Here is a 22,791-nt window from a genome sequence, read left to right on the forward strand (position 1 = left end):
TCCCGGGAGGCCGGACTGGAGGAAGAAGCAGGGAGTTCTGGGTAAGTTAACTTTTAATACTATTAACTCCGGTAGTCACTGTCCCGGGTGCTGAAAGAGTTACTGCCGATCAGTTAACTCTTTCAGCACCCTGGACAGTGACTATCCCCTGACGTCGCCTAGCAACGCTCCCGTAATTACATGTGCACAGACGTAGCCACCCGTAATTACAGGAGCCCCATAGACTTCTATGGGCCTGCCTGTGCCGTTATTACTGTCTGAAATAGGACATGTTTTCAACGGCACGGGCACCTTCCTGTAAGCAAACGGGACGGTACCCGTGGCCAATAGAAGTCTATTGGCCGTAATTACGGGCGTTTTTACGTTCGTGTGCATGAGGCCTAATGCAATAGCAGTAGAGGGAATGACATTTGAACAATCAGATTTATTTAATCCGCAGCATTATGCAGTGAAATTGCTGTTTTTTTCTTGCGGGTTTTCCCCATTGAATTCAATGCGGAGGTAAAACTCACGACAAATCTCAAATGTTGCGTTTTTTGCGGCGGAATAGCTGAAACAGAAGTAAAGCTTAAACTTATCCGTTTTATATACTTCTCCATCCAGGCCGGCCTCCTCGGATGACGTTTCATCCTATGTGAATGGCTGCCGCCAATCACAGGCTGCAGCAGTCACATGACATGAGATGAAACGTCATCCCAGGAGGCGGGGCTGCTGGGCAATAGAGGGACCCGTCTCCATGACTACGGAGACCAGGGATAATTATAAGTTGCTTTTTTTTTTAACATGCTCTTTTGCGCAACAGTCATTCCGCACGAAAAACTGCACCACAATCTGGTGCGTTTTTTCGTCCGCAATTCCATGCGAGTTCCAGGACAGATACACTGTGTACTTTTACGCAGCGTATCCGCCCTGTGTGAACATAGCCTTAAAGATTAGTGGTCACAGTCTGCTGGTGGTAAGGGCCTTGCAAGAACTCTGTGAGCTACATCAATGAAGTTCAAGGCAGCAAAGCTTTCCCTCCTCAACTGTTCCTCCAGCCATAGGTTTAGGCCCTTAACGTAGTTGTCCCATTATTAAATATCATATCCATTGTAAAGATCATTAAAAAAAATATGTTTTCCATTTACTGTTAAAAAAAAAATGATCCAGTGGAGAGTTATGAAATTTACATTACATAGTATGGCGCCTCCGGGTGTTCAAAGTGTATAGCAACGTGCACGTCCACCTACTGAGCTCAATGCTGGTGGACATGCACTCTCCCCACAACCTTGTCTCTGCATTGTAATCTTCTGATACCTGCAGATCAGCCAATAGAAATAGCTTTCATTCCTGCTTGTCAGGAAAGGAGCGGAGCCTCTGCAGTTCCATGTCGGTATAGCTTTGGAGACTCCTTCTGCTGGGAAAATAAAGCACTGTTGTCAGATGCCAGAGTAGGAAGGAGAATAATTTTGCTCAGAGCCTCTCCCCCAGGAGCACAGATTAGCTGCAGCACCAAGGGGCAGGACAAAGATCCGAAGTCCACAAACAAGTCCACCTCTGAATGGGTCAACAGAAACAAAATTAAGGATTTGGGGTGGCCGAGTCAAAGTCCTGACTTTAATCCCATTGAGATGCTGTAGCAAATCCTTAAATTGGCACTTCATGCTCGAAAACCCTCCAATGTAACCAAATAAAAACAATTCTGCAAAGACGAGCGGGCCAAAATTCCTCCACAGAGATGTAAAAGACTCATCGCAAGTTATCGCAAACGTTTAATTGCAGTTGTTACCACCAAGGCTGGCGCAACCAGTTGTTCGCTTTAGGGGGGCAATTACTTGATCGCATGGGCAAAATAGGTTTTGAATTATTCTCATTAAATGGAATGGAATTAAAATAGGTTGGATGATCTGAAACATTTAAATGGGACAAATTAGCAAAAATGTTAGAATTCAAGTAAGGGGCAAATATTTTTTCAACGTACTGTATAATGTTAGTGCAAAATGTTCGGTGTAAGCACTACTAAAGGAGCGCACCTACTAGTAGTCTCTATAGGACTGGCTTGGAAATACCTGTAGGTTAAACTACACTCTGGTTTTGGGAGGCCGTTGTGTGACCGATTCTAAAAAAGAGACGCAGTAAAACTCTCCTGAGGTGGTTAGTTAGAAAGAAGGGGATGTGAGGGCCACAAGGGACCTGTGCTCACCAGATGTGGAAGAAAGAAGGCAACTCGGAGGAGCTCAGCGGAACGATGCTGCTGCTACAGTCGCTGTTGTATTCTGGAACCAGCCAGTGGGAGTAACATCTAATGGATAAGGGAACTCCTGGTGGAGTCTACGTAGAAGGGGTTGTTGGTCACAGATGTGAGCAGTTCACTGGTTGTAGCCGCTTTCTGCAGATGTCCGTAGTTCAGAGGGTGATGACACCTTCCTGTGTACAGTCATCAATATACCAGGTGGCCGGTTGGAATCCAGGAGGCCGTCATATGGAGATACATCTGTAAAGACCTGTGCCAGGCAAAATGGCTTGAGTGGATGTCACCAAATGCTAGTGGCAAACTCACAGATACCTGCTGGGGCCCTGTGTCTAAGGCCCTGTTCACACAGAGTTTTTTGGCGCGGAAACCGCTCCACAAAACTCGTCAAAAAACTCCCGAAAATGCCTCCCATTGAATTTCAATGGGAATGGGAGTTGGACAAGTTTTTTTACCGCAAGTAAAAAAAAATGTTGCGGTAAAAAGAAGCGACACGACCCATCTTTCAATCAGTCAGAAAGGGTAAAAAAAACACCTTGACGAGTTTTTGTCAAACCACTGTGCAAAAAACGTCTGGAGCAGTTAATGCAGGAGGAATTTTCCTCCTGCAAAAAACTCTGGGCCATGTACTGTATATAAGCATATCATGTGTGATACTGTCAGTTGGGCCTGATATCCAAGCCTATCATGTGTGATACTGTCCTCTGTATCTAAGCCTATCATGTGTGATACTGTCTGCTGAGCCGCTGTATCCAATCTTATCATGTGTGATACTGTCTGCTGTTCCCTTTATCTCAGCCTATCATGTGTAATACTGTCCTCTGTATCTAAGCCTATTATGTGTAATACTGTTAGCTGGGACCTGTATCTAAGCCTATCATGTGTGATATTGCCTTCTGAGCCGCTGTATCCAATCTTATCATGTGTGATACTGTCTGCTGTTCCCTTTATCTCAACCTATCATGTGTGATACTCTCTGCTGAGCCACTGTATCCAATCTTATCATGTGTGATACTGTCTGCTGTTCCCTTTATCTCAACCTATCACGTGTGATACTGTCTGCTGGGCCCTGTATATAACCCTATCCAGTGGCATAGCTATAGGGGTCATAGTCCTATAGATATGCTGTCTCATATACATTTTCTGGGGGGGTAAAACATGTCTTGGGGCTTGTGCCCCTGATGTTCTAGGACCTTAGCAGCTCCACCGGCTGATAGTGCTGCATCGATGGGTCACTTAGGAGACCCAGGATACAGCTGAAAGCTTTGGGCCATCGGCCATGAAGTGAAGTTGTGTTTGGCCCAAAAATAACTTTTACAGCGCGGCCCGTGAGCCTCCAGCTACGCCCCTGGCAGCCGGTGTATTCCTGCAGGCACCTCATCTCCCGGCTATTGAATATTTGTTGGGGCAGTTGATGAGGAAACTGCTGCAGACTTGGTTCATCAGTGCAGGTTGTGTGCCGGCGGCTTGGTTAGAAAGGATTGTTCTTCCATTCCTTCAGATCTCCTGGCCTCAGATTGAGGGTGTCGGTTATAGTTCTTACTCTGTGTGTTTGCCATGTGCTGGCCTGATTGTGTGTGCCAGTCTAGTATTCTGTTTTACAGCCCTGCTACTTTTCATGAATCTTACCGAATGTGTGCAGACCTCTATTTACCAATGCAAAGAAGTTTTTCCAAAGGACTAAAAACTACTATGGGCAGCCACTTTTGCACTCCTTTGGGCATTGTCACGCAGCTTCTTCACAAACTGGAGAAAAACAAAGCTCCTATCTAGGTGAAGGAAGTATTCACTTTGCAACTTACCGAGTTTGGTGTTTCTGAATGACTAAATTATGATCGTGGATCAGGACCCTATCGGTGACCATAAAGATAGAAAAGATTTTTTTCAAAAATGGTCTGTAATACTAACACACTGATGCTTTAAAGAGGACCTGTGACTAGATAATATAACGTGAACTGGTCTACTGACCTGAATAGCGCTGTCTCCCTGATTCCAGCACTGTTTTTTCATTTTTTCCTGGACCCCCCTGATATAGAGATATGACCCACTGTTGTGTTGGCTCCCTATATGCTAATTTGCTGTAGTTAGCCAAGGGGGTGGGGCTAGCTTCCCTGCCTCTGATACTGACCAACCAGCGCGAGGCAGCTTGAGGGTAGTTCACGCCTTGTTGGCTAACTACAGCATATAGGGAGCCAACACAACAGTGGCCATATCTCTGGAATGAGGGGGTCCAGGAAAAAGAGAAAAACAGCGCTGGAATCAGGGAGAAGGCGCTAATCAGGTCAGTAGACTGGTTCAACTTATATGACCAAGTGACGGGTCCTCTTTAAATTTGGAGAAGAAAAACTGGAGAAGAAATACACTATTAGTTGCAAGATAAAAATGGATTCACATCCACATGTGTGTAATAAATTAAGATGAGTTTTATTTAGTTTTTTTTTAAGCATTACAGGTTCCAAAAATAGAATTGATGCCTTAGGAGTCATTTTCTGATTGACATTTCTGTAATATTCCTCATCAGTTGGAGCATGAAAACGGCTCCTCGATTGAGTGCATGATTTGATGTATCGCCATGTCTGCCTTACGGGCAAAACGTTTCCCACATTTTGCACATGAAAATGGCTTCTCCCCTGTGTGGGTCCGCTTATGAGTGCCAAGGTGTCCTTTACTTGTAAAACATCGCCCACATTCAGAACAGGAGAAAGGTTTCTCCCCTGTGTGTGTCCTCAAGTGATAGATGAGGGCGCCCTTGTTGGTCAAATATTTTCCACACTCCGAACAAGAAAAGGGTTTTGTCTTGGTGTGAGTTATTTGATGTTTAACAACATACAATTTGTACTGAAAACACGTCCCACAATCGGAACACTGAAATGGGTTCTCTCCTGAGTGAAATTTCAGATGTGTTGCAAGTATAGCTCGATTTGTAAAACATCTTCCACACTCGGGACATGGGAAGAGGATTTCGCCCGTGTGGGTACGTTGATGACTTACAAGCTTTGACTTTTGACTGAAACACTTCCCACACAATGAACATACAAAGGGCTTTTCTCCAGTGTGAACTCGGTAATGTCTAACCAGGTCAGATTTACGCATAAACAATTTTCCGCATTCTGAACAAGAGAAGGGTTTCTCCCCTGTGTGGATTATTTTATGGACGTTAAGAGACCCGTTTTGGGTAAAACATTTCCCGCATTCAGAGCACTGATACTTGTTACCACTTCCATGGGCTATTCTACCATTATGGGAGTCTGTTATATTGTGAGAAATGGGGTAATGTCCTGGAGAATTGTGTGCGGGCTTGTCATTGTCTATGTTACAATCAGAAGACAACATGAGACATTTCTCCAGTCTATTCTTGATCATGGATCCATCTGCATGAGAAAAATAAAATCTTTAAACATTAAAGTTTACTACAGAAACATCTTACAATAACAAGCAAATATTTATAAATCACTATTATTGAAAGGATCAAGGCTAAAGCCTCGTTCACATCTGCGTTGGGGTCCCATTCTGACGTTCCGTCGGAGGTTTCCGTCAGAACGGGACCCTGAACAGACACAAACGGAAAGCAGAGGTTTCCGTTTCCATCGCCATTGATTTCAATGGTGACGGATCCGGTGCCCATGGTTTCCGATTTTCTCTGTTGTGCATCAGACCCGTAGTTTTGCCGGAAGCAATAGCCTAGTCATCTAGGCTATTGCGCAATTTGATGCGGAAAATCTGAATCAAAACGGTAGGTAAAGACAGGCAGGTAAAATCCGCACCTTTCTTAGGTCGGTTTTTACATTTTGCTGCATTTTTTTTCCAAATTTGTCAGATACAATTGTGAGGCAGACACGCAAGATAAATTGACATGCTGTAGATTATAAAATACGCACCGCAGGGCGATTTATGTGCAGGAAAAATTCTGCTTAGTGTAGATGAGATTAGTTGAAACCTGATTTGCCTTCGCCGGTACTGTATTATGCTGCGGATTTGCTGCAGGAAAACCTGCACGGCAACTCCGCACGTAATACGCATCGTGTGCATGTGCACTGAAGGCTCCTCCTTCCCACCTCTCATTTGGCAAATGCATTTTCCTCACTAGTTTACATTGGCAGAGAAGATGGCAGAATACGAGACTGACGCAGTGATTAGACATGGGCAATATGTTACTCTTTTCTGTATTTAGTGGTTAGTAGTCACCTAGACTGGTATCTGTGGAATGTCCTCCTCTGTATTCTGCCAATCATCCCAGATAAATGTCTCTCCTTCTTCCTCTAGCCCTTCCACCTCTTCAACTTGAATAATAACCAGTTCTTCAGCCTAAAAAAAGAAATAAATCAAGAAAGAAAAAAAATCTAAACTTACAAATCAAACATAATAACATTCAATATGTGTAGAGGTTCCACAGGTCACAATGTCGTTTCTAAGATATTTGCTATATACCTGATGACTCTGTCGGACATTGTGATTTTTCTCTGGTCTATCCTTGGGGTTCACTGGACTGGCACATCTCCCTGCTGGCCATTTCCTACTGGATCCATCTATAGGAAACACGTAGACAATGACGGAATACATAGTGTATATTTGATTAAAAGATGGTGGGGTGACCCTCAAAACCGTTCTCTTCTTAAGGGGTTATGCGGGGACCAAAATTTATTAGCGGTGTAGTCTGTGCAGTATGTGAGTACACTCGCTAATATACATGCCGGTCCCCGGTGGCGCGGATTATGAGATTTAATAGATTTTTATAGCGCTGTCGGGGGACCGGAAGTCTAGTTGCACAGTCTTCTTTGATGACGATATGACTCTTCGTCATGTGACCGGCCCCGCTTTACTCCATGTACAAGCAGGAAAAATAGAACAGCGATTACATAGAGTACAACGGGCTCGGTCACGTGACAAAGAATCGTCATCAAAGAAGGGGACCGGAATGTATATTAGCGAATGTACTCACATACTGCAGGGATAATAATTTTTTTGGACCCTGCATAACCCCTATAATGGAAGTCTCCTCTTACCCGGTGATGTGAGGGTCTAGTGGTCCTCCATCATGACGTCCTTGTACAGATCCCTCTTACCCGGTGATGGGGTCTGGTGGTCCTCCATCATGACGTCCTTGTACAGATCCCTCTTACCCGGTGATGGGGTCTGGTGGTCCTCCATCATGACGTCCTTGTACAGATCCCTCTTACCCGGTGATGGGGTCTGGTGGTCCTCCATCATGACGTCCTTGTACAGATTCCTCTTACTCGGTGATGTGAGGGGCTGGTGGTCCTCCATCATGACGTCCCTGTACAGATCCCTCTTACCTGGTGATGTGAGGGGCTGGAGGTCCTCCATCATGACGTCCTTGTACAGATCCCTCTTACCCGGTGATGTGAGGGGCCGGTGGTGCTCCATCATGACGTCCCTGTACAGATCCCTCTTACCTGGTGATGTGAGGGGCCGGTGGTCCTCCATCATGACGTCCTTGTACAGATCCTTGTGTCCTTCTATATACTCCCACTCCTCCATGGAGAAATAGACGGTGACATCCTGACACCTTATAGGAACCTGACACACAATGAGACAGTCATCATCTCGACACCTTCATAGCGTCACTATATAATGTCCCAGCATTCCCGGTAGTCCTCACCTCTCCAGTCAGCCGATGAATGATCATGTTGGTGAGGTCTAGGATCTTCTGCTCATCGTTCCTCTCATGTATCAGGGATGGAGGAGGAAGCTTCTTGTTTGGGCTCTGGGTCCAGCTCCTTTCTCCTGGGATGCTGGAATTGATGCTGTGGGTGTAAACTTGCATTTAAAAAATTATGTTTAAAAAAACATTAAAAAATTTACATACTCTTTTTGTTTGTTTAAATCAAAGTAACCCTTTACTTTTTGTCCCACTAGGTGACTTTATGATTCGATCTTCTGATCGCTTCTATAATGCTTTGGTATATTTAGTCTAACAAAGCATCAGTGTAAAATTGACAGACAATCTATAAGGCCGTGCCTCTGGCATTTCCTAATAGGCAGTTACTGATGGCAGACCTGGGCGCCTTTGTCAGGCCACCGGCTGCCATGGTAACAAATCAGCGCCACGTGATCGCGTCACGGATGTGCTGATGGGGTGATAGAGGGAGCTCCCTCTGTCTGCCAAACACCTTAGATGCCACGGTCGCTATTGACCACGGACGCTATTGACCACGGCATCTGAGGCTTCGTTCACATCTGTATCGGGGCTCCGTTCATGGGTTCTATCGGATATTTCCGTCAGGGGAACTCATGAACGGAATCCAAACGGAAACCATAGGTTTCCGTTTGTCACCATTGTGTAGGGGTTCCGTCGTTTTAAACGGCATCAATACCGTAGTCGACTGAGGTATTAATTCCGTCAAAATGATGGAACCTGTACACAACGGTGACAAATGGAAGCCTATGAATTCCGTTTGTTTTAATTTGGATTCCGTTCATGGGTTCCCCTGACGGAAAGCTCAGACAGAACCCATGAACAGAGTCCCGACGCAGATGTGAACGAAGCCTAAGGGGTTAAATTGCCGTAATTGGAGTTCTCTCCAATTCTGGCAGTTGCCGCTGGAGCCTGGCTGTGAAGAACAGCCGGGCTCCTGCGGCTGATCTATATCCGTCACGATGCAGGAACTAGCACCCACTTGTGAAGGATATATCCGTCGCTGGTCGTTAAGGGGTAAAAGAAAAATCAATAAAAGGATTGCTGCCATGTGACATAACTCCCAGAATCCCTCACCTCTCCGGTCAGCAGGTAGATGATCTCCAGAGTGAGGTTTAATATCCTTTCACTCTTGTGATTACGGACTTGGTCCATGATGAAGACTCTATGGGAACTGTTACTTCTCAGTTGCCGCAGGTCACATGACTCCTGTAACTACAGATTGTTGATGTTATTACACAATATACTTTTGATCCTAGATGACATTAAAAACATATCTGTCCAATAAACACAAGTATTAGAAACCGGAAGCAGCAACTAAACGGTGTCCAAAATGTTCAAAAAGTCACATGCAATAAAAAAAAAATGTGACTGCGCTCTACCGGTTCGACGTGAAGAGATACACAAGGTGAATCCCTACTCGCTGATCGTTGCACGTTCCATCCAAGTACTTGTGTAGAGAATATTCACTGTATTGTGAAACATGAAATATGGACATAGCGCAATAAAGACTTTCAGCGCATTATGAATACTCAAAAGGGGTTTGAGTGTCCCTGACTGTTTCTATGATGGATGCCACGTGGAATGTATGTTTCTAGACGCCTGTTTTTAAAAAGGATTGGAAGTGAAACAATCAGCTGGTAAGAATTGTCTCCCTGATTCCAGCGCTGTTTTAGCGGTTGGCTAACTACAGCAAGTTAGCCTATGGGGAGCCTACACAACAGTGGCCATATCTTTGGAACGGGGGGGGGGGGGGGTGTCCAGGAAAAAAAGAAAAACAGCGCAGGAATCAGGGAGACAGCGCAATTCAGGTCAGTAAACCAGTTCAACTTATATGACCAGTGACAGGTCCTCTTTACGAGACCATTCAAAATCAATGAGGAGCCACTTTGTTCTTAACCCTTGTCTACAGCCCATTAAAGGGGTATTCACAACGCACAAAATTATGTCATATCCACCTCTGGGACCCGCACCTATGTGGAGAACCGAGGTAGCCTTTTTACTGGCTAACACTAAGCCCCGCCTTAGTAATGGACTCTGTCAATCAGAACGGCCATTACTAAGGCGGTAATAGAGTATTAAAAAACAAAGAGACATAAGAAAATGTTTTAAAAACTCTTTTTCACCATTTAATTTTTTATTTTTTTTTTAAAAAGTAGATCATCGAAGTAGTCCAATGAATCTCCAAAATAGTCCAAATGGTCCAGTGGAACCTGTGGGAAAAAAAAGAGCAGTATGAAAAATAAAACCCGTACTCACCTACAGCAGAGATCTGTCTTCTCCCCTGCGCCGCAAAATAGAGGCCAATGAACTATAGTTCCTATTGTAGCGTACGGGGCCTGGAGATGCACAAGAAATATCAATAGGTATTAATAAATCTGGCGCATCTGGGAGGTCCTGTGCACCAGAAAAAGCTAAAGCAGGGACCTAGAGTGTCAGTGTCCTGCATTAGCTATGATACCGGGGTTACTAGTCAGGGACCCACTTTCAATGTTATCGCTAGTAACCCCGATCACATTGGGCAGGCCAGCCATAAGAAATTTATGGTCTGTCCTCAGGAGATGTGATCAATATCTTATCAGTGTGAGTCCGACTCTCGCCACCCCTGCCAATCAGTTGTTTTAAAGGGGCCGCAGCACTCGTTTCCCCTTCATTGCTTACCTGCTCGTACTGTGATTTGCCGACACACGTGAAAGGGAGAAAGCTGTAATACTGTCAGGCAATAGGACTTACTGCTCTTACAGAAACACTTAAACTGAGTACAATCACCAGAAAAACCATTAGGTAAATTAATACGAGGTTCTGCAAAGATATAGTGTTAGGGCTAGTTCACACGGAGTACTTTGGCGCAGTTTTTGACGTGGAAACCGTGGCAGAAACAGCTAAAAAAAAAAGATGCCCTAAATTGCCTCCCATTGATTTCAATAGGAGGCGGAGGCGTTTTTTCCCGCTTGCAGGATAAAGAAGCGACATGCCTTTTCTTCGGGCGTTTCTATCTCTGACCCCCCATTTACAATGGGAGGCAGACAAAACGTTTTTCACTGCATTTTTTGGCCGCGGTGCGAAAAGCTCTGCCAGCAGGTCAAAATCTGCCTCAAAATTTCTGAAGCAATTTTGAGGCATTTTTCCGCCTGCAAAAAAACTGTGTGAACAGGGCCTTACCCTGCATGTTCGGAGTAAATTGTCAGGTAAAGATACCATGCGTTGGGTTATTCAGCTTCTGTATCTGGGGGACCTTCACCTGCAGCCCGGTTATGGTCGGTTATAATATAGCGATGCCGGCTGGCCACAAGATAGCAGGACTAGACTTTTCCTATAGCAATTCCAGGACTACAGAGGAGCCGAAATGTGAACAAACCGGACAGTGAAAGGTAAGGGATTTATGAAGCTCGTATCACAATACTGACAGGCAGCAGCAATATAAGATAACAGGCAGTCACCGACTGAAGACAGGGATGGAACAAGATGATGTCAGGTGGATGATGGGATCAAACGGATGATGGGTAATGATAACAGACAGATAATGGAAACCAAACATGATGGTAGATGATAACAAGCTAACCCTAACTAGCTGACCTTGTATCTATCCCTGGATCTGTTCCTAAGCACTGACCCCAACACCACTAACCCCCACTGTCCCAAAGACTGTCTGTAATGGAGTTCCTAATCCGAAGACACAGCCCCAGGAAAACACTAGAAACCAGAGGCAATGAAAACAATACAAACCGATGAAACACTCAGGGAAAGCCGGCAAACCGAAAAGAAAACAATGAAACAGGATGAAACTACAGGCCCTTTTACACGGGCCAATTATCGGGCAAACGAGCGTTCACAGAACGTCCCTGATCATCGCCCTGTGTAAACGGCAACAATCAGCCGATGAACGAGCCAATCAGCTCGTTCATTGCTGATTGTATTGTTTATGCGAAATGAAATATTATCGTTGTCGACAGCACATCCTGGTGTGTAATCAGGGAGACGCGCTGCCGACATGATAGAAATGTATGAGGACGGGTGATCATAATAACGAGCACTCGCCCCCATACACAGCTACTTGTCAATTGAGCAAACGAGCGCCGATCGTGAAGATATCTCGTTGATCAGCGCTCGTTTACACGACCCAAGTCAGGCCATGTAAGAGGACACTAACCAACTAACAAGACAAACGCACAACAAAGCAAACACGGACTGAGGATACCTCGGCAGGGCTGTAAAACAGAATACTAGACTGGCACACACAATCAGGCCAGCACATGGCAAACACACAGAGTTAGGCCTCATTTACACGAGCGTGTGCGTTTTGCGCTCGTAAAAAACGCAGCGTTTTGCGTGCGCAAAAGGCACTTGACAGCTCCGTGTGTCATCCGTGTATGATGCGCGGCTGCGTGATTTTCGCGCAGCCGCCATCATAGAGATGAGGCTAGCCGACGTCAGTCACTGTCCAGGGTGCTGAAAGAGTTAACTGATCGGCAGTAACTCTTTCAGCACCCTCGACAGTAAATTCCGATCACCATATCGAGTAACCTGTTTAAAAAAAAAAGAGGTTCGTACTTACCGAGAACTTCCCGGCCGTTGCCTTGGTGACGCGTCCTTGGTGACGCGCCTCTCTTGACATCTGGCCCCACCTCCCTGGATGACGCGGCAGTCCATGTGACCGCTGCAGCCTGTAATTGGCTGCAGCCTGTGCTTGGCCTGTGATTGGCTGCAGCTGTCACTTGGACTGAATTGTCATCCCGGGAGGTCAGACTGGAGGAAGAAGCCGGGAGTTTTATCGGTAAGTCAGAACTTTTTTTTTTTTTTACACGTTCACGTATATTGGGATCGGAAGTCACTGTGCAGGGTGCTGCAACAGTTTAACTATTTCAGCACCCTGGACAGTGACTGTCTCCTGACGTCGCGTCCCGCAACATTTTTTGCCAGGTTCGGCCAAAACGAGTTCGGCCGAACCCGGTGAAGTTCGGTTCGCTCATCTCTAAGACACTCCTTTTGGATGTTTGTAAACAGAAAAGCACGTGGTGCTTTTCTGTTTACATTCATCCTTTTGACAGCTCTTGCGCGAATCACGCAGTTCGCACGGAAGTGCTTCCGTGCGACCTTCGTGGTTTTCATGCACCCATTGACTTCAATGGGTGCGTGATGCGCGAAAAACGCACGATTATAGAACATGTTGTGAGTTTTACACAACGCACTCACGCTGCGCAAAATTCACGCATCGTCTGCACTGCCCCATAGAGTAATATAGGTGCGTACGACACGCGTGAAAATCACGTGCGTCGCACGCGCGTATATTCCGCTCGTGTAAATGAGGCCTAAGAACTATAACCGACACCCTCAATCTGAGGCCAGGAGATCTGAAGGAATGGAAGAACAATCCTTTCTAACCAAGCCGCCGGCACACAACCTGCACTGATGAACCAAGTCTGCAGCAGTTTCCTCATCAACTGCCCCAACAAATATTCAATAGCCGGGAGATGAGGTGCCTGCAGGAATACACCGGCTGCCAGGGGCGTAGCTGGAGGCTCACGGGCCGCGCTGTAAAAGTTATTTTTGGGCCCAACACAACTTCACTTCATGGCCGATGGCCCAAAGCTTTCAGCTGTATCCTGGGTCTCCTAAGTGACCCATCGATGCAGCACTATCAGCCAGTGGAGCTGCTAAGGTCCTAGAACATCAGGGGCACAAGCCCCAAGACATGTTTTACCCCCCCAGAAAATGTATATTTGACAGCATATCTATAGGACTATGACCCCTATAGCTATGCCACTGGATAGGGTTATATACAGGGCCCAGCAGACAGTATCACACGTGATAAGATTGGATACAGCGGCTCAGCAGACAGTATCACACATGATAGGCTTAGATACAGGTCCCAGCTAACAGTATTACACATAATAGGCTTAGATACAGAGGACAGAATTACACATGATAGGCTGAGATAAAGGGAACAGCAGACAGTATCACACATGATAAGATTGGATACAGCGGCTCAGCAGACAATATCACACATGATAAGATTGGATACAGCGGCTCAGAAGACAATATCACACATGATAGGCTTAGATACAGGTCCCAGCTAACAGTATTACACATGATAGGCTTAGATACAGGGCCAAACAAACAATTTTACACATAATAGGCTTAGATACAGAGGACAGTATCACACATGATAGGCTTGGATAGCAGGCCCAACTGACAGTATCACACATGATAGGCTTATATACAGGGCCCAAGCAGACAGTATCACACACGGTAGGCTTAGATACATGGCCCAAAAAGACAGTCTCACACCATGTGTGATACTATCTGCTGGGCCCTGTATCTAAGTCTACAACATGGTAGGCTTAGATACAGGGCCCCAGCAGGTATCTGTGAGTTTGCCACTAGCATTTGGTGACATCCACTCAAGCCATTTTGCCTGGCACAGGTCTTTACAGATGTATCTCCATATGACGGCCTCCTGGATTCCAACCGGCCACCTGGTATATTGATGACTGTACACAGGAAGGTGTCATCACCCTCTGAACTACGGACATCTGCAGAAAGCGGCTACAACCAGTGAACTGCTCACATCTGTGACCAACAACCCCTTCTACGTAGACTCCACCAGGAGTTCCCTTATCCATTAGATGTTACTCCCACTGGCTGGTTCCAGAATACAACAGCGACTGTAGCAGCAGCATCGTTCCGCTGAGCTCCTCCGAGTTGCCTTCTTTCTTCCACATCTGGTGAGCACAGGTCCCTTGTGGCCCTCACATCCCCTTCTTTCTAACTAACCACCTCAGGAGAGTTTTACTGCGTCTCTTTTTTAGAATCGGTCACACAACGGCCTCCCAAATCCAGGGTGTAGTTTAACCTACAGGTATTTCCAAGCCAGGCCTATAGAGACTACTAGTAGGTGCGCTCCTTTAGTGGTGCCTACACCAAACATTTTGCACTAACATTATACAGTGCGTTGAAAAAATATTTGCCCCTTACTTGAATTCTAATTTTTTTGATAATTTGTCCCATTTAAATGTTTCAGATCATCCAACCTATTTTAATTCCATTCCATTTAATGAGAATAATTCAAAACCTATTTTGCCCATGCGATCAAGTAATTGCCCCCCTAAAGCGAACAACTGGTTGCGCCAGCCTTGGTGGTAACAACTGCAATCAAATGCTTGCGATAACTTGTGATGAGTCTTTTACATCTCTGTGGAGGAATTTTGGCCCGCTCGTCTTTGCAGAATTGTTTTTATTTGGTTACATTGGAGGGTTTTCGAGCATGAAGTGCCAATTTATGGATTTGCCACAGCATCTCAATGGGATTCAAGTCAGGGCTTTGACTCGGCCACCCCAAATCCTTAATTTTGTTTCTGTTGACCCATTCAGAGGTGGACTTGTTTGTGGACTTCGGATCTTTGTCCTGCCCCTTGGTGCTGCAGCTAATCTGTGCTCCTGGGGGAGAGGCTCTAAGCAAAATTATTCTCCTTCCTACTCTGGCAGCTGACAACAGTGCTTTATTTTCACAGCAGAAGGTTTCTCCAAAGCTATACCGACATGGAACTGCAGAGGCTCCGCTCCTTTCCTGACAAGCAGGAATGAAAGCTATTTCTATTGGCTGATCTGCAGGTATCAGAAGATTACAATGCAGAGACAAGGTTGTGGGGAGAGTGCATGTCCACCAGAATTGAGCTCAGTAGGTGGATGTGCACATTGCTATACACTTTGAACACCCGGAGGCGCCATAAATATGTAAGGTAAATTTCATAACTCTCCACTGGATCATATTTTTTTTTTAACAGTAAATGGAAAACATTATTTTTTTTATGATCTTTACAATGTATATGATATTTAATAATGGGACCACTAAGTTAAGGGTCTAAAAGTAGTCATGGCGACGTGTCCCTGTATTGTCCAGCAGCCCGGCCTCCTGGGATGACGTTTCATCTCATGTGACTGCTGCAGCCTGTGATTGGCGTCATGAAACGTCATCCGAGGAGGCCGGCCTGGATGGAGAAGTATATAAAACGGGTAAGTTTAAGCTTTTCTTTTGTTTCAGTTATTCTGTCGCAAAAAAACGCAACATTTGAGATTTGTCACAAGTTTTACCTCCGCATTGAATTAAATGGGGAAAACTTGCATGAAAAAAACAGCAATTTCACAGCATAATGCTGCGGATTAAATAAATCTGATTGTTCAAATCTCATTCACTCTACTGCTACTGCATTAGGCCTCATGCACATGGACTTCTATTGGCCACGGGTACCTTCCCGTTTGCTTACAGGAAGCTGCCCGTGCCGTTGAAAAATATGGAACATGTCCTATTTCAGGCCGTAATAACGGCACGTGCAGGCCCATAAAAGTCTATGGGGCTCCCGTAATTACGGCTGGCTACGTGTGTGCACCCGCAATTACGGGAGCGTTGCTAGGCGACATCAGGGGATAGTCACTGTCCAGGGTGCTGACAATTAAACTTGGAAACATCGATTTCCATTTTAAATGCACCACAGCGCTGGATCCTACCTTCCTTTTCCTGTTTTCCATTTGCAACCCGTGTGCTGACACGAGGAACCGGGCGCTATCTACGACACACAGGTGTGTGTCAGGTGAGCTGGAGGATTTCTCCACATGTTTTTCTTTGGATACAATATTTCGGTCAAGTGTCTCCTCACGAGCTCCCTATGAATAACCAGTGAAGTTACTATATCATTATTGCTTGTATAACCTCCATATGTTATCTGGTGTATGCTGAAGTGGTTTATAACGCATTAGTACTAATCAAAGCATAAGGCCACAACCTTTCAAGAAACGATTTATACGAAACAGTTCTAGGACACAATTCCTAGACAAAGAACGTCACTTGGCTTTAGCAACACAGTGTTTTTGTTTTTAACGATAACTCACTCTGTATCCATACCTTGAAGAAATTTCTCTCAAAAATCGAAAACTATATCTTGAAGAAATTTCTCTTAAAAATCGAAAACTATACCAACATCATGACCCAAGATAGCAAGCACACTCGCTTTGAATTAGCGGAAAAAGTTTTTGGTCACCATGATAACCTTCCGGAAAACAACAAGGACATGGAACATCTGTTCCACATGCTGGAAAAACATCTAGCTCAGCAAGCAAAAATCTGGTGGGACTTGACCACCCTTAAAAATTACATTTCCAAAAACATGATCCCCAGAGGTTTACGACTCAAGAAAACACCAAGTTTCATCTACAACGAAGAATTCCAGAATCAATGGAATCAAATTCTTTCAACCTGCTCCATCAACTTAATGAAATTAATAACGGAACAGGAAGAACTAAAATTAAAAGAATTAGATACCCATATATCTGAAACAAACAAATCATTAGAAACATTTGTCAATTCACCTTCTTATGATCTCCTTAACAACAGAACTTCAGCTGCCATTGATAAACTTGATCATGCTATTGCGGAAATTAAGAAAAATAAATTTCAACGAGACACAAAGGATTACAACAGCAACGAAGTATACAATTGGAGTCACAAAACAAGAAATTATACCAGACCAAGACCGATCCTAAAGAAAAGGAACCAACAATTCAAACAATACAGAGATCTACCAAATAGGGTCAGTTTCAGCTCGACCGAACTAGAGTCTGCGGATGGTACTTCAGAAGATGACATCAATCAAACGTGTCCCCGTCCCATTTACAATTCAAAAAACGGGGAAGGAGGGGCGGTAGGAAACATAAGTCGTACAAATCAAGAACAAAACCGTCGCCTCCGCCCAAGAAAATACCAACAATATCGATAACCAATGTCACCAATCTATCTTCTACAGAGCTAACCCCTGAGCAGAACGAAGTATTAACCTTGGGGCTCAATTTTGCCCCAAAGAAAAATTTCAATCTATTTAATACAATACTAGACATTAACAAATTCATACGCAATTTAACGGTCAAAAAACATTTCTTTCAAAATGAAAGTAACTCTGACCCTACATTAATGGAGACAACAACTATAACTACATTATCAGATGAGACCAGATCCAAAGCAACGATAGCATCAATACCTAAAGACTTCACATTTCAAGAACTGTCAACCATGGTATCCCTAGATCTTCTACGTAACGAAACGGAAAACCAAATTGTCACAATGGCACATAATTTTACCACATCAAATCCGAAATTTTATCCTATCAGCTCACGTACGGATTCGTTGGACCGTTTTCAAACCATCATAGAAAAAGAGCTACACAACCTCGCACACAGTCTTAAAAATAAATATCCGAAAACGAATATGTCAACTAAACTCAAAAAAGCAGCAAAATCACTACAAGAGAACAAGGATATAACCATCAAAATGTCAGACAAAGGTGGCAATGTCACAGTTATGAACAAAAAAGATTACGAACAATCTATTATCAATATGCTTTCTGACAAAACTACTTACAAAATCTTGACAAGGAATCCTGTTGACACGATTAAATACCAGATGAAAAAACTACTGGAAGATGGTTTACAAGACGGTTTCATCACCCAGAAACAAAAGGAGTACATGTATATTGAACAACCAATTACTCCCATAATCCATGCGTTACCTAAGGTTCATAAACAAACAGTACCTCCTCCAATGAGACCAATAGTCTCTGGTATAGGATCAATCTTGGAAAAGCTATCCGAATGGCTAGATACGTTATTACAGCCCTTAGCACAAAATACACCTGGTTTTTTAAAGGACACCAAACATGTCCTCAATATATTTCATAATAAAATCTGGGAAATAAATTTTTCCTGGCTCACATGTGACGTCGTGTCACTGTACACGTCAATTCCTCATGAAATAGCCTGTACTGCTCTGAAATTTCACCTGAAGAAATACAGTACATATGAAATAAATTTCCAAACCTACATAACAGAAGTACTCATGTTCCTACTAACTAACAATTATTTCCAATTCGACAAGAAATATTACTTACAATTAAAGGGTGTATCTATGGGGGCCAAAGTCTCCCCATCAATAGCCAACATAGTTATGTCATGGTGGGAACATTTTCACATTTTTTCGCCTAACAATTTGTATAGCAATTGCATAGAATGGTACGGTAGATATATCGACGATATCCTGATTATTTGGAAAGGAGAAACAAACACCATACCTGAATTTGTAGCAGCACTCAACAACAACCAGTGCAATCTAAAATATACGTACCATCATGATACTTCACAAATCACATTTTTAGATTTGGAACTAAAAGGAGACGAAGGTTTTTTCATTTCAACAAAAACCCATCGAAAACCAACAGCCACCAATAACATCCTTCATGCAAAAAGTGACCATACAATACATACCATCAGAGCCATACCTCTGGGTGAAATGCACAGGGCTAAACGAAATTGTACCAGCCAAGACCAGTTTGAGCTTGAACAAAAATCAATACAATTAAGGTTACAAGAACGAGGTTATCCAAAATGGACATTGACCAGAGCTAGCAATATTATTAATCAAAAACCAAGAAATCAACTCCTTGGTCAACAAAAAACTATAAAGAATAAAAAAGAATCACAATCGGCTGCCAATCAACCGACACTTATCCTACAACAAAGCAACCAATTTACCAAAATAAAAAGTATAGTCAACAAGTACATGCCAATCCTCATGGAGGACGACACACTACGTACAATTCTGTCAGGAGGTTGCAGGATAGTAGCAAAAAAAGCCTCCTCACTAGGCAACACTCTGTCTCCCTCGTTATATACATCCAATACCAATACAACATCAACATGGTTAGAGACCAAAGGCTTTTACAGATGTGGCCAACACCCGTGTAAAACTTGCTCTTATGTATATCCAACAAAAAACTTCAGCAATTCTACAAAAACAGATAATTTTACAATCCAAAATTATATCAATTGCAATTCAGAGTCAGTTATTTATTTAATTGAATGTACAGAATGTCAACTTAAATATGTTGGTTGCACTATTAGAAAATTCAAGACGAGAATTTTAGAACATCTGAGCTATATAAGAAACGCAAACATTGTTAATATATCAAATGCGGCCAAGCATTTTATCTCTCATCACAACAGATCCACCAATAATCTTCGTTGCTATGCCATTGAAAAAATACAGCCACCAAAGCGAGGTGGAGATATTAAACATAAGACTCATCTAAGGGAAGCGTATTGGATATATAGGCTAAATACAAGATACCCAGAAGGCCTTAATTTAAGGAAAGAATTAATGTATCTTTATTAACTCACTTCTACCCAAATGGGTCCCCATACGCCATCATGATATTAAAACGCAATCAAACCATTATACCCAAACTAACCCGAGGTATCTATACAGTTCCAATCTTGGAATTTTTAATTAAAAGCACCCCCCCTCATGTACAGACATAACATATGCTAATTGCCATGTACACACGAACCAACACACTTTTTCTTTATGTATTATGTAAGTTTCCCCACGATACCAGATAGTTGTGGTCCAACCGACACTTCCCCACATCACTATCCTCGCCAATAACAATCAGAGCCCTGTTCTTAAGGTCATAAAACCAAATTCAAGCAAGATTGATAGTCGTATATCGTAATTTGGAACAACGAAACACATTTTTTCATACAAAAAAATAAAAAAATAAATATACTTTCCCAGTGAGTAAACTGTCAGGGTACACAAACTGATATAATGGCAAACTGCAAGGTATAAATACTTGCACATGATAACATCCAGTATTGAGTAACAGGACAGGCAAATTAAATCAATATTTAGCCAAACCAGTGGTAATTTACATATCAATTATCACTTATAAGATCACAGTTTCTATAAAATATATTGACTTACCGATGTGTGATGAAATTTCTGGACTTAGTGTGAAATCGAACTGTCGACTTTGTCCCGGAGTTGTTTTCCTGAGCGAGTCCTGGAACGCAACCAAATCAAATAAAACTTTAACAAAATGACAAAACACACATCCCTATGCCATTTCCAGGACGAGTCCCGGAACGCAACTAAACCAAATAAAACTTTAACAAATGACAAACACGTTATCCGACAAGTCCTGTAACAAACACACATACAAACAAAAGTAAAGAAACGAAATACAATGTTATAGCATCAAGAACAAAAACAAAACTAACAAATTCCAATTGCTATATTTATCAAATATTCATTCATGACAGTAAGAGATTCACGTTGATGTTTGCGTTCCACCATAAGACAACCGTGAAACGCAATCACCTTCTCACTCACCAGCTGTTCCTACCACCACGGCTCATATAAGACAGCGCGCTCTTTTTGAAAGTTAATCACAGCCAAGTCTAAGGACGCAGCGACGTCCGAAACGCGTAGGCCACAGAGGATACCCTCTCCCCACTTCATGCACACCCTGGACCTATACCACTGGACTCCATTTTAACCCAGGACAATTAAACTTGGAAACATCGATTTCCATTTTAAATGCACCACAGCGCTGGATCCTACCTTCCTTTTCCTGTTTTCCATTAACTGATCGGCAGTAACTCTTTCAGCACCCGGGACAGTGACTACAGGAGTTAATAGTATTAAAAGTTAACTTACCCTGTTTCTTCCTCCAGTCCGGCCTCCCGGGATGACGTTTCATCCCATGTGACTGCTGCAGCCAATCACAGGCCAATCACAGGCTGCAGCGGTCACATGGACTGCCGCGTCATCCAGGGAGGACGAACTGGATGTCAAAAGAGGGACGCGTCACCAAGACAACGGAACGTATCAACTTCTTTTACTTTCAATCGCTGCGGAAACTCTGCCCAAAAGGGCTGCCCCTTCTCTCTTTCCAGCCCTGATAGAGAGAAGGGGCTGCCGATTAGTGCAGAGAAAACGGGTCCGTAAATACGGGTTGAATACTGGTGACACCGGACCCGTATTTACGGGCACGGGTCCGTAAATACTGGTGGAATATGGGTCAAATACGTGTGACAAGGGACCCGCATTTACGCCAGTATTTACGGGAGGAAAAAAATATGTTCGTGTGCATGAGGCCTTAGGCTGCAGACTTTATGCAATGAAATACGTTGCAAAAAATCTGCAGTATTTATTCTACTAAATGTCTATACTCAATAGACCGAGATGTGATCCTTAAAAAGTTGTGGCGTAAAGGGGAAATTTGCGTAATAAAGTAAAAAAAATAATGTTATTCTCAGACTGTAAAAGAGATCAAAAGCTGAGAGGGTCTTTTTGGAGGTAAAAAAAATAACAAAAACGTTGAGTTTTCACTTATATACCCGACGAAGCTAAGAATTATCCATAAAGGTCAGACAGTCGTCTTAGGAGATCCAGTCTTTAGTTACAGCTTGTGACGAATATTTTTGAAACATACATCGAATAATAACTGGTTTCTGCCGGACAGCTGCCTCCTGTAATGTCCGTGGCTGCGGGCTGTCAGTGCCAACCTCCCCCTGACAGCCGCAGCCACGAGTCGGCAAGCGCTGGCCCCAGTCTCCTCCTCAGGAGACGCCAGCGCTTGCATCCACTCACCTCTGCCGTCCCGTAGGGTGCGTGCGCATGCTCGTGCCCGCTCTTAAAGGGGCACTGAACCTCATGGACGAACTTTGACCCGTGAGTACCCTGGACTATAAGAGGGGTCCAGTCCCCTAGTTCTATGCCAGAGCGTTGTGTTGCCTAGTTTGTATATGTGATGGCCTCCTAGTGTGTTTCTTGTTCCAGTCCCTGTCCCTATACCCGTTTCCAGTTCCTGTTCCTAGCAATCCATACCTTCCTGGTCTAGCATCCACGTCTGATTTGCTTCACCTCGCCTGACTTTCGCCTGCTACCCAAGTCCCAGCCGAGCCTGCCCTGCTGCTGTCTGAGATGCCACAGGTACCTATAGAACTATAGACCCTCACCAGCTGGCCAGCTGCCTTACCGCCAGTGGGTCCTCCATTGTAATGAATGGATATCCTAAGA

At 43.9% G+C, this 22,791-nt stretch overlaps 1 protein-coding gene across 1 annotated transcript; it reads right to left on the bottom strand.

Annotated features, from left to right (window-relative positions):
• Positions 1 to 4,633: 4,633 nt before the first annotated feature.
• LOC142663744 (uncharacterized) lies at positions 4,634 to 6,505 on the bottom strand. The gene is made up of 2 exons (XM_075842567.1): positions 6,416 to 6,505; positions 4,634 to 5,601 (listed from the first exon to the last, which is right to left on the bottom strand). The coding sequence occupies exon 2, from the start codon at positions 5,591 to 5,593 to the stop codon at positions 4,748 to 4,750; it is 846 nt and encodes a 281-aa protein (XP_075698682.1). The 5' UTR covers positions 5,594 to 5,601; positions 6,416 to 6,505; the 3' UTR covers positions 4,634 to 4,747.
• Positions 6,506 to 22,791: the final 16,286 nt, after the last annotated feature.

This window comes from Rhinoderma darwinii, chromosome 11, assembly GCF_050947455.1.
Source record: "Rhinoderma darwinii isolate aRhiDar2 chromosome 11, aRhiDar2.hap1, whole genome shotgun sequence".
Taxonomy (NCBI): domain Eukaryota; kingdom Metazoa; phylum Chordata; class Amphibia; order Anura; family Rhinodermatidae; genus Rhinoderma; species Rhinoderma darwinii.

What these genes read in the sequence shown, in the direction of transcription:
- LOC142663744 (XM_075842567.1), bottom strand. Translation starts at nt 5,593, where the DNA reads ATGATCAAGAATAGACTGGAGAAATGTCTCATGTTGTCTTCTGATTGT.